Source organism: Orycteropus afer, unplaced genomic scaffold (genome assembly GCF_000298275.1).
Source record: "Orycteropus afer afer isolate SDZICR_OR568_19922 unplaced genomic scaffold, OryAfe1.0 scaffold00010, whole genome shotgun sequence".
NCBI classification, from domain to species: Eukaryota; Metazoa; Chordata; class Mammalia; order Tubulidentata; family Orycteropodidae; genus Orycteropus; species Orycteropus afer.
The window spans coordinates 6,102,708-6,115,489 of NW_006921597.1; the positions used below are offsets into that span (position 1 = coordinate 6,102,708).

General features: G+C 38.2%; 1 protein-coding gene across 1 annotated transcript in view; it reads left to right on the forward strand.

Moving 5' to 3' along the window:
* The window catches only part of SPAG17 (sperm associated antigen 17), a 413,793-nt gene that overhangs the window by 242,706 nt on the left and 158,305 nt on the right, over positions 1-12,782 (forward strand). The window contains exons 21-23 of the mRNA XM_007950259.1: positions 6,274-6,513; positions 8,209-8,320; positions 11,597-11,755. Coding sequence (XP_007948450.1) covers positions 6,274-6,513; positions 8,209-8,320; positions 11,597-11,755 — 511 coding nt within the window. The remainder of the gene's footprint in view (positions 1-6,273; positions 6,514-8,208; positions 8,321-11,596; positions 11,756-12,782) is intronic.

Genomic DNA, 12,782 nt, shown 5'->3' on the forward strand with positions numbered 1-12,782 from the left:
GGTCCAAGAATAACTTCTATGTCTGTGTCAATTGGTTTTCCTTTTCTTTGTTGAAGAGGGTCTGTGCAGTCCTTCTATCTAGTCCACCATCTTCCCCAGAGTGGTCCTGTATTTGGAATTTCTTGAACCAACCTCTTTTGTAATACCTATTTTCTTTTCCTTCCTGTGATCCATTGTCCTCCGTTTCTTGTTTTGTTTCATACTGAATTTTTTTTTCCCCTGTCTTTCATTTGCAATCAATTTGATGATAGAGACACTAACTTTGGACTCAGTTAAGTGAAATGATACCCCTCCCCCAAAAAAAATGATTCCATTTTTCTTATCGGTAGACTTGTGTTACAAAAATAATAATGCTAAATTATTAGTCAATTAACAAATTGCAGAAATTTGTTTTCTCTCATGTTGTTTGCCCACCCACTGCTATCCAGTAGATTCCAGCTCATGGCAACCATATAGGACAGAGTAGAACTGCCTCCATAGGGTTTCCAAGCTGTAAATCATTATGGATGCAGACTGCACATCTTTCTCCTGTAGAATGGCTGGTAGGTTCAAACCACTGACCTTTGGTTAGCAGCTTTAACCACTGTGGCATCAGAGCTCCTTCATCCTATGTAAGTACCTACATAAAGTTAATCAAGTATCTTCATTTTCTTCCAGAACAATACAAAATCCTATTAAAATTATTTAAAGTGTGCTCCCCCTTTCCCAACTTACCCTGTTGTCTTGATGTTTAACGTTTATCTCTTCTTTTTTTTTCTCTTTTTCCTGCAAGTTAGACGTTATTATTATCATTGCTTTCCATAGTTCATGTTGTTTAAATTTAGCCCCATGTTTATCATTTGTTTTATTGAGCATTCCTTCTCACAATTTATGTTCTAGGAGTATTTCCTCTAGAAGTTCCTTCAGTGGGAGTTTGTTGTTGTTAGTTGCCCTCATGTCAATTTTGACTTAGGGCAACACCATGTGTGCAGAGTAAGACTGCTCCATAGGGTTTTCTAGGAGCTCTGGTAGCATAATGCCTAAGGCACTTGACTGCTTACCAGAAGGCTGGCAGTTCAAACCCACCAGCCACTCCTTGGAAGGAAGGTTGGGCAATCTACTTCCATAGTGATACTGCCTCGGAAACCCAAGGAGGGGTGGCTATGAATCGGGTCCAACATGATGGCGCATAACAACAACAACTGGTGGCGTAGTGCCTAAGGCAAGCGAATGCTAACCAGAAGGCTGGCAGTTCAAACCCACCAGCCACTCCTTGGAAGGAAGGTTGGGCAATCTACTTCTATAGTGATACCATCTCAGAAACCCAAGAAGAGGTTGCTACGTGTCGGATCCGATTGCACGGCAGTGGGTTTTTTTTTTTTTTTTTTTTGGCTATAGGGTTTTCAAGGCTGTAATCTTTTGGAAACAGATCACTAGGCCTGACTTCTGAGGCTTCTCTGGGTAGGTTTGAACCACCAACCTGTTGGTTAGTAGTTCAGGACTTAAGCATTTGTACCACCAGATTAAACTCAGTTTTTTATTTATCTGCAAAAAAAAAAAAAAGTGGCTTTATTCTCCTCTCATTTATGAAAAGAAATTTCCATTTCTAAAATTCTTGGATGACTTTTTGAATTTCCTCTTAGCACTCTAATTTCCCCCTTTTTCCTGGCTGACATTGTAGCCATTAATAAATTGATCATCAACCTACTTTGCCATTGCTAAACATCTTCTCTTTTCTCTCCAGCTGCTGTGAAAATCTTCCACAGTATGCTAGTACATGTTTATCAATGGCTCTCTTGAAAAAAAAAAGTGTGAATATTCATATATACACATAAGTTTGTTATCAATGTTATTGATATAAAGTATGTTTAGCACACAATTGGTGAGTAAAAAAAAAATATAAAATATTCCGTATTGTAAATTCCATATGACCAATTGATTCTCACAATATGCTTTCATTGGTTTTTGAAAACTTCTTGTATGCTCAGCCAACCTATGGTTCCAATATGAATATTGATTAATGTTTTCACTTATATTAAGAAGACAAAATTGAAACACCAAAGACATATGACTCACTCATTCATCTATAATATAAATGCCTTCTTTGCTGAATCAGATTATTTTTGAATTCTGGAAGACTATTTTCTGAATCTTCTGTGCTAGTGACAATGTAACAGCTATTGACATGACACACTTTTAAATTTAATCTGCATTATTAACATTTTCTCCATCAATTTCTTAATTCTAGAAAGTTGACAAAATAACTAATCAAGCCCTGACTTGTAGAATTTGCTGATTTCTGTTGTGTGAATACTCCCACCATGACTGATTGTCAAGCTGCCAATGTATTGTCACTGAATATATAATTGTCTGTTGCAGTAACACACCATTATGTAATATTTCCACCATTGAGATAAAACTGACATAATCTCAAGCGCATATAAAATAGAGAAAGGTAATAAAATAATTAAGCAATAGTGATTTTTGGATATTTGTTATCTTTGCTTTTAATTGTACATTTATATAAATGAATTTTTAATAATGGGTGTGACTAACAAATGAATCACGAGATTTCTGAAAATATAACAATAAACTTGCAAGTCAATATGAGTTGGGTCCAGCACACCATTATTTCCTGCTTTTGATTCATTGGCCTTCCTCACTGTTAGGATCTTTCATCAACTCTGGAAATTTCAGAACCATAATCTATTCATATACTGCCTTTTCAAAAGTTTTATTTCATTGTCAAGAGTTCCATCAAATGCACTCTGTCATTTTTCATACACTTTTATTTCTTACTTATACTTTGGACCTCTTTTTATTTAAGCTTATTAAAAATACCCAAACCAACTGCTATCAAGTCAATTCCAACGCATAGTGAAACCTGTAGGACAGAGTAGACTGCTCCATAGAGTGTCCAAGGCTGTAGTGTTTATGGAAGCACACTGCCATATCTCTCTCTCTCAGCAGCTGCTGGGTGTAAACTGCTGACTTTTCACTTATCAGCCAATGGTTTAGTGCTCCACCACCAGGGCTTCTGTATTAAAAATACTTATTTATATCCTCTTTCTGATAATTCCAAGATCTGCAGTCTTTGCAGGTACAATTCCACAGTATGTTTCTTTAGGTTCTTGTTCAAAATGGTTTCTTTCCTCATGTTTTGTGATTTTTACTGTGTGCTAAAATTAATTGTAACTTTGACTGTGTCAGTTATTTGAGCATTTACATTGTGCTTCTCTGGAAACTATTATATTTTGCTTCTGTTGGGCACCTAGAAGCACTACCAATCCAGGACCACTTTAAAATACAATTTTAGGGTAGTGTGCATTTTAACCACAAGTCTGTATAAGGAAAGGCTTGTAGCTAGGAGTTCTCGGAAGAGACATTTTCTTTTCTCTTCTCCCTAGGACCAAGAAGGCAGGCTAGTATTCTCATGAGCTTCCTCTAGGGACAAGACTTTTTTTTTTTTAATTATTATTATTAACTAGTTCACCCAATGAAGGTGTTGTTTGTATTTTTTTTTTTTAATTTTCCTAACTTTGCCTCCTGTTATATTTAAACTGCATATGGACATTTTTATAGCACTTACAAATACATATGTAGGAATATCATCTGCCAAAGCTATATAAGGTCATGGGTATATTCCCACTAGGCAAATACCTGTCCACCTATGTATCCTCCCGTAGATTAGTGTTTGCTGTTACTGATAATGCAATATCGTGTATGCAGTAGTATTTGCCTTTATTGTTTGTACCGCTTGTGCACCTTTCCATGTTCCTTCTCCTTAGTGATATTATGCTAGTCATATGCTTTTTTATATCACTTTTCCCTTCATCCATGGGAGCTCTGGTGGCGTAGTGCCTAAGGCATTTGACTGCTAACCAGGAGGGTGGCAGTTCAAACCTACCAGCCACTCCTTGGAAAGAAGATTGGGCAATCTACTTCCGTAGTGATACTGCCTCGGAAACCCAAAGAGGGCTCGCTATGAGTCAGATCCAACTCGAGGGCAGTGAGTTTGTTTGTTTTTTTTTTTGTTCTTCATCCATATCAAACCTGTCTCTTAATTATCCATCTCTTGTCCTTCCTTTCCACCACTCTCATCCCTGATAACCAACAAAGAAAATTTCCTTCCCTGTGTAAGCCTTTCCTTGACTTTTTTACAATAATGAATTCATACATTTGTCCTTCTGTGATTGACTTATTTCACCCAGAGTAACGTCCTCCAAGTTCATCCACGTTATGAGATGATTCACTGATTCTTCCTTATTCTTTAGTGTTGCACAGTATTCCATTATGTGTATATACCATAGTTTGGTTATCCATTCCTCTGATGATGGGCACTTAGGTTGTTTCCATCTCCTTGCTATTATAAATAGTGCTGCAATGAACATGGGTGTGCAAATATCTATTCATGTCCTGGATCTCACCTCTTTAGAATATATTCCTAGTAATGGCATTACTGGATCAAATAGTATTTCTACTTCCAACTTTTTAAGTAAGCGCCATACCATTTTCCACCATGGTTTACCATTTTGCATTCCCATCAGATATGTATGAGAATTCCAATATCTCCAAACCCTCATTAGCATTTGTTGTTTTCTGTCTTTTTGAACTTTACTTTTATTGCTGGGGTGAGATGATATCTCATTGTTGTTTTGATTTGCATCTCTCTAATGACTAATGAGGAGCTCTGGTAGCATAGTGGCTAAAGCATTTGACTACTAACCAGAAGGCTGGCGGTTCAAACCCACCAGCCACTCCTCGGAAGGAAGGTTGGGCAATCCTACTTCCGTAGTGATACTGCCTCGGAAACCCAAGGAGGGGTCACTATGAGTTGGGGCCGACTCGACAGCACATAACAACAACAACAACAATGACTTCATGTGTTTGTTGGCTGCTTGAATATTTTCTTTGGTAAAGTGTCCCTTCATGCCCTATCCTCATTTTTGAAGCAGATTGTCTATCTTTTTGATATTGAGGTGTTGATGTTTTCTATACATTTTAAAATCAGTCCCTTGTCAGATATGTCATTGCCAAATATTTTTTCCCAACCTGTAGGTTCTCTTTTTACTCTTTTGGAGAAGTCTTTTGAAGGACATAAGAATTTAATTTTCAGAAGGTCCTAGTCATCTAGTTTCTCTTCAGGGGTTTGTGAAGGTGTTGTTTTTAAAAATACCATCTTTATTAAGAGGTCTCTAATCTGATCTCCCAAGGAGCTCTGGTGGTGTAGTGGGTAAGGCATTTGGCTGCTAAACAGGTTGTCAGTTCAAACCCACCAGCTACTCCATGGGTGGAAGATGAGGCAATCTACTTCAGTAAAGATTTACAGTCTTGGAAACCCAATGGGTGTTGTTATGGGTCGGAATAGACTCCATGGCAGTGGGTTAACCTGATCTTCCAGGTTTTGTCTCTTGTCTGTCAAGCAAACATCATCTATTAAAATCCAACTTCTAGGCTACCAAGGTTGGGCAGATAACCCTGGGGAAATGCTGTCCCCAGTGATGATCTGCTTCACTGAATCAGTGCTTTCTCATATCCTTTACTTTTCTTCCAGCCACGTCATGTACTACAGTGATAGATTTTATGTTTATCCCATCATTTTTTCACATGTTCTACCAAGAATATCTTCCTGGACATTAGTCTGCCATACTACTGGTAAACCATCTCATATTATTGTTATTATTATTATGGCAAATAAGTATGTATGTTGCTATTTCAGCATTCTTCACATGTACAATTTGGTGACATTAATTATATTCATTATGCTGTGCAACCATCACCATTATCCTTTTCAAAAATTTTTGTTATCTTTAATAGAGGGTTAGTGTCTCCTCAGCAATGAAGCTCCTTTTCCCTGTCCCTTTAACCCACACCCCTGCTAGCCACTAATAACTTTAGGTTTATAAACATTTACCTGTTCTAGCTCTTTCCATCTTTAGGATGTAAGTTGAATATTAGATTCAAGTAGAGAAAGATAAGAGGCAGACACTAGCTAAGAGGCTGCTATAATAGTCTCAGTTAAAGATAATAAAGAGCAGAACTAAGGCAATTACAACAAGGTATGAGAAAAGCTGAAGTGAAGAGAGATAGCTGAGAATAACTGGCATGGGTTAGTATATAGAAGATGGATGAGAGAAGGGAACAATCAAGGATTCTATTCTATTGTTAATTCTATTTCATCAGAGATGATATTTATGAAAATCAGGTTAAATATTCTCCAAAATGAATATGAATTGAACTCATTTTTAATTTGTTTCAAAATCCTCTTAAATATGTTTTTAAATGTTTTTATAGGCCTGGAAAGAAGAACAAGATCGATTAGCAGAAGAGGAACGCTTAAAGGAAGAGAAAAAAGCAGAAAAGAAGAATAAAGATGCTGATAGGAAGAAAGGCAGGGATAAGGTAGAGAAGGAAGATAGTAAGACTTTAAAGAAAAAATTTTCTTTCAAGGATAGAAGTAAAGAAGAACAAGCAAAGATCTCAGAATCAGTAGAGGAGCCCATCCAGCAACCAGAATCTGAGACCATTTACCCGGTAAAATCAATTTTCTAAAAAGCTTCTTGGGGCCATTCCTAATTTATTTGGGAGAACACTCCTTCTGTAGAAAGACAACCAGTTCCCTTCTTTTCACTGCCAAGGCTTTGGGGTTTCTTTCTGTAATGCTGAGCTCAGACCTATCATTCTTCCTATGATAGCTAGAACTTCCCTGGACCTAATCATCAAGGAAGAAACACCCTCAGGTCAGTTTTTCTTGAGTACTGTGAAACTAGGTTACTACAGGCAGTAAAGGTAGAAAATTGACAGAAAAGCATTCATTTAGGTATGTGTAATTGGAGCTCTGGTAGCATAGTGCCTAAGGCACTTGACTGCTCACCGAAAGGCTGGTGGTTCAAACCCACCAGCCACTCCTCGGAAGGAAGGTTGGGCAATCCTACTTCCGTAGTGATACTGCCTCGGAAACCCAAGGAGGGGTCGCTATGAGTCGGGGCCGACTCGACGGCAAATAACAACAACAACAACAATTGGCAGCCATGATAGGGTAACAGGTATTGTCTTCATCTGTCTTGGTTAATAGAATTTGCTGAGTACATTTGGTTGTCTCTGTGCAGACATCACATTTCTAACTGTCTGCTTCTGTGAAACCTTCCCTTTGTCCACTTCTCCCTCAGACAGTCATTAAGAAAATCTAGTGTCAGAATTAATAGAAAATTAAGAAATTAACAGCCCCTGCCTGTCCTTTCTATCTACTACTGAAACCAGTACTTCTCAAGCTTTAGCTGGCAGCAGAATCACCCAGAAATATTTTTAAACACAAATTACTTTGCCTAACTCCCAAAATTTCTGATTGTGTAGGTCTAGGGTGGGACCAGAGAATTTGCACTTCTAACAAGTTCCCAGGTGAAACCACTGCCTGGAGTTCTTTTCTTCCTCTCTGCCTCTCAGAAGTAGGTCCATGTCCTATCACCCAAATGCCACTACTCTTCCTATTTTATCTAAAAGTTAGGAAGGAATTAATAAAATGAGCTCTATTAACAACACTTTAGTGAAAAAAAAAAAAAAAAGTCCTTTCACATATGACCTTCTAAAGTATAGGGTTAAAAAAAAAAAAAGAGCTCTGGTAGCGTAGTGAGTAAGATATTTGGCTGCCAACCAGAAGGTCAGTGGTTCAAACCCACCATCTGATCCATGGGTGGAAGATAAGGCAATCTACTTCTGTAAAGATTTACAGCCTTGAAACCCCAATGGGGTCACTATGAGTGTTACTACCCCTCAAAATAACAGTTCACTTTAACAGCCAATTAAACAGAAACGAACTTGTACTCACATTGCCTTGCCAATATTATGACTATTTTATTTAGAATGGGTTATGAGGATGATCCAATGAACAGAGTTTAACATCATGGAGCTCCTTTAGTTACATATCTCCTTATAACACTACAGGAGAGCCTAAAGATAATATGGAGAAGCATGTGTCTACAGAGTGATAGACAAATAAGCACAAATTAAGCTTACGTTGTTGTTGTTATGTGCCATCGAATCAGACCCGACTCAGAGCAACAAGTAGATTGCCCCATCTTCCTTCTGAGGAGTGGCCGGTGGGTTTGAACCTCCAGCCTTCTGGTTAGCAGTCAAGTGCCTTAGGCACTACGCTATCAGAGCTCACACTGGTGAGCTGATTTTTGTCACTGCAGTTCCTCACTCAAAGAAGCATGATGTTTTCTTTTCTAGTTTCGAGGATACAATATGGGAGATACACCTATCCAAATCTCAGGGACAAATTACTATCTGTATCCTTCAGATGGAGGACAGATTGAAGTAGAGAAGACAACATTTGAAAAAGGTACATTTTAAAAGCAGCTGGTTATTGGCCTGAAAGGTGTTGGCTCATTTCAGGCCATCATAGAGCCTTAAAGCTCTTCCTGAGTGTGATGAGTGAAAATGGTGTTGGGCCCACTGCAGTTCATTGATGTGTCACGTCCCACATTTTCAGACTTCAGAATCTTCTATTATAATGGACTCTGAAAGGTATTAGTCAACTGAGAGTTTAACTGGGATACACTAATATTACCAAATGTTAAAATATTAAAATACTTCCATACTATCAATAAATAGTATAACAGTAACTGCAATGAGCACAGTAATTAATCAGCAATATTAATCACAACACATCCTGTTATCTCAGAAACCAAGGGTACACTATGAGGTTAGAGAATTGTCTGGCTTGGACTCTGGAGCATAGAGCTTGGGGCCTGCTGTAGAGAACTGGTTATTTCAACTATAGAGGAATTCTCTTCAGATTAAGAAGTCTTTAAGTGAGAAAGATGTTTGGCAGGAAAACTGAAAAGGAATTTATCTATAAAAGACTGAGAAGAAATGCTTCTTTTTTTTTTTTTTTTTCAATGGTAGTTTGGGTGAAAATTTACAGAGTATATTAGTTTTCCATTCAACAATTTATACACATTTTCCTTTGTGACATTGGTTGCAATCTCCTCAATGTAACAGCACTCTTCCCCCTTCCTCCCTGGGTTTCCTGTTTCCATTCATTCTTCTTTCCTGTTGCTTCTTGCCTTCTGAGCTTTGTTTTTGGGCAAATGCTGCTCCTTTGGCCCCATATGGTTGATTGTATTGAGAAGTACATTCTTCTGGTGTTAATATTCACTTTATAAGCCTGTCTGTTGTTTGGCTGACAGTTGATCACTGGGGTGAGTTCAGTCCTAGGCTTGAGGAGTAACTAAAGGCCAAAGTCTTGGGGGTTCTACTAGTCTCTATCAAACCAGTAAGTCTTGTCTTTTTTATGTTTTTAAATTTTGTTCTACTTTTTTTTTTCCTCTCTCTACGTACAGAATTTTCTATTCTGATCCTGATCAGAGCTAAAGTCATAGCTTTTGTTGTTTTTGTTATGTGCCGTTGAATCGGACCCGACTCATAGCGACCCCACCTTGGGTTGCCAAGGCGGTATCACTCCAGAAGTAGATTGCCCAACCTTCCTTCCGAGGAGTGGCTGGTGGGTTTGCACCACCAGCCTTCTGGTTAGTAGTCAGGTGCCTTAGACGCTATGCTACCAGAGCTCCCAAGTGGTAGCTGGGCACCATTTAGTTCTTCTAGTCTCCAGGTAGCTCTGGTAGCATAGTGCCTAAGGCACTTGACTGCTAACCAGAAGGCTGGCGGTTCAAACCCACCAGCCACTCCTCGGAAGGAAGAAGGGGCAATCTACTTCCATAGTGATACTGCCTCAGAAACCCAAGGAGGGGTCACTGTGAGTCGAGTTCGACTCGACGGCACATAACAAACAAGTCTCCAGGTAGTGGAGGCTATGGTTTGTGTGGTCCATTAGTTCTTTGGGTTAATTGTTTCCTTGAGTCTTACATCTTAAAGGAATGACTCACTGGGTTTAGGGACTTAGGACCATAGTCTCAGGGGACAACGAGGTCAATTGGCATAACACAATTCACAAAGACAACCTTCAACATCCTTCTTAGGTGAGTAGTGACTGGGGTCAAAAGCTTGCCAAGTGCTTAATTCTTCCCAATGGAAAAGTAGGACTCAGGCTCCAAGGAGGCTGTTGGGGCATCCTGAAAGCATAGCTTTTTACTGTGCCTTACGGAAACCCAAGGAGGGGTCACTATGAGTCAGGTCCAACTCGACAGCACATAACAGCAACAACAACAACAAAGGTTCCCTCAGGTAGGTTTGGGAGGTTGTGCTTTATTTGCCAACTTATTGTCTAGTGGGGGTTGACGATCTCTGAGAGTTGTGAGGAGGTCAGTGTGGAGAGTTATGAGGAGGTCAGTGTGGAGAGAATATGATCAGGATCCTGTTTAATGGTCAGAAGATGATGCATGCCAACAAGGGTCAATGTTGGCTCCCCTCTCCCCACTCCTTCCCTCTTCCTATGACACCAGTCCCACCCTGCTGTCTCAGTTTTCTTCCTCACTTTCTGAGGGACACCAAAACTCAGAAAGCTCCCAAGAACGCACCAAGTTGTACAAAACACTCTTGTGCTTGCTTTTGTACTTTCCTTCTTCTTCCTTCCTTCCTTCCTTCCTGTTTTCTTCCTCCCTTCCTCCTTCTTCTCTTTCTTTCCTTCTTTTTTTGTTCCCTCATGACTATGAATTTAATGAGAAAATCATTGCAGGAGTTAGATGCTGTTCCCTATAGAAGTATGGCTCAGGTAGGAGCGTCATTAGACTTTCACTATCATATCAAACAAAAAATCACACCAATGATTTTTAAGTTAAAAATAAATGGTTTGGAAATTACTAGAGTGACTATAGAATGGTTTGTTGTATAATGATTGCCAAGCAGTTTATACTTTTGTTTATTTAAAACAAAGGGAATTTAATTATATGTCAATATTTATATTTATTTGTCACGTTATAATATTCTTAAATGTCACTCTTGAGTATAGTGCACAATTAGTGACAACTTAAAATAGTGCTCACATAACTTATAACTGAGGAGAGTGCTGGACTTAAGTGTTTTTAAAGCTATATTCTATTTTAAATAATTTCCTTACTCTTATAAAATTTGCATATACATATAAAATGTATAAATTTCAGATGGTTCATAGTAAATATAGTTTTATCATTCCATTCTACCACTGTTACCACTTTTGAGAGATGATAGCTCAATCAAAGCTGGGAAGAAAAAGCTTTATTTTAAAAAGAAAGAGAAAAAATAAGTCAGAATGCTGGAAGAGAGAGTCTGAAGTTAGGAAAATTCTCATCTGCCTGTGCTAACAATAATTACTATTATAACTAACATTTATGTAATTTTTTTATAAGTTGCAAAACCCTTTCAGATGAATTATCTCACAAAGTTGATTATCAGTGTATATTAGCCTCAGCTAATTTATTTTCTCTTCTAATAGATTGTCATGTAATTTGAGTTGAGATGTGACTAGAAAGCTTGGAAATATTTCCTTGATCCATCTGCCATTTATTCCTAGAACTCCACCATCCTTCAGTCCTTTAGACAGAGTTTTATAAAGGTGTTGATGCCCCTGGGTAGTTCCATTACCTGGTTTAAATTCTATGCTGCATTATTTAAACGTCTTGTCAAGAGCTCACTGTGGCATTGCATTCAGCCTGTCTTCTATCCCACGATCATTCCTCAGGCCCAACTTTTATCAAAGTGAAAGTGAAAAAAGACAAGCACAGTTTTATAATTCACTTAAAAGACCCTAAAACAATTGTGAAAAAGGAAAATATAGAAGAGGATTATTTTTCAGATGAAGAGAAAGAAGAAAAAAATGAGGAGCCAAAGTCTGAAATAGGTAAGTAGCTCCATCTTGGTGATAGTGAAAGGTAGTATTTAACTACTGTGCCAGCAAACCCAACCACTTGGCAGAAACAAAGATGGATCCTTTGCACTTAGCACATGCGAGTTTTCTAAATGGTAACTGAGATATTGTGCATTCTATTTGTACCCTAATGTTGTGTGTAGTGCAACCCAAGCTATAGTAGGGCACTCACTTGTTTTTGCTCCTACAGGGCACCCAGCTCTTGATTCCAGTTGCCATAGAGAGTGACTCCAACCTTACATGTAGCAATATTGAGTTTGCAGTGTCCACTTTGGCCTTAATTTGGGTTTTCACACTTATACCAAGTTCTGTCTCTAGGACTCCAAACCAGATGTCATCAAGTAGATTCCAATTCATGGCAGTGTCATGTGTGTCATACATACATATATGTATATATGTTTGCATGCATATATATACATATATGTGAATATGTGTATACATACATTAACACATATATGTAGTTGTATATGTGTGTATATATACATATATACCATAATTTATTTAATCATGTTCTATTTTGTGTGTCAAAGTAGAACTATGCTCCATAGGGTTTTAAGTGGCTGATTTTTCAGAAGTACATTGCCAAGTCTTTCTTCCGAGGTGCATCTGAGTGAATTCAAACTCCAATCTCTTATTTAGCAGCTGATTGCAATGCCCAAGGACTCCCTCTAGGATTCAGATCTCTATTGATTGATTCCTACTGAAGGTTTAGCTTTACTCTAATATTCTTTGCAAATCATGAGATTTCTTTCTTTGCTCTCCTTATTTTACTTAGTTCTCTCTGTAGCCTCATATTTCTTGGGTTGCAAGGACAAGGAAAAATGAGAGTCATTGCTTGCTTGGAAGTGAGCTACAAATGGGTCTTGCATTGATACACATCATGAAACTTCCTCGTAATACCATTTAACATCTTCAGGCAACGTCACTTGGGTAAATTAATTTCTTCCTGCCCAGTGTGGTGTGGGTTATGCCTGCGGAAGGATGTTAGTTAATTAATAAA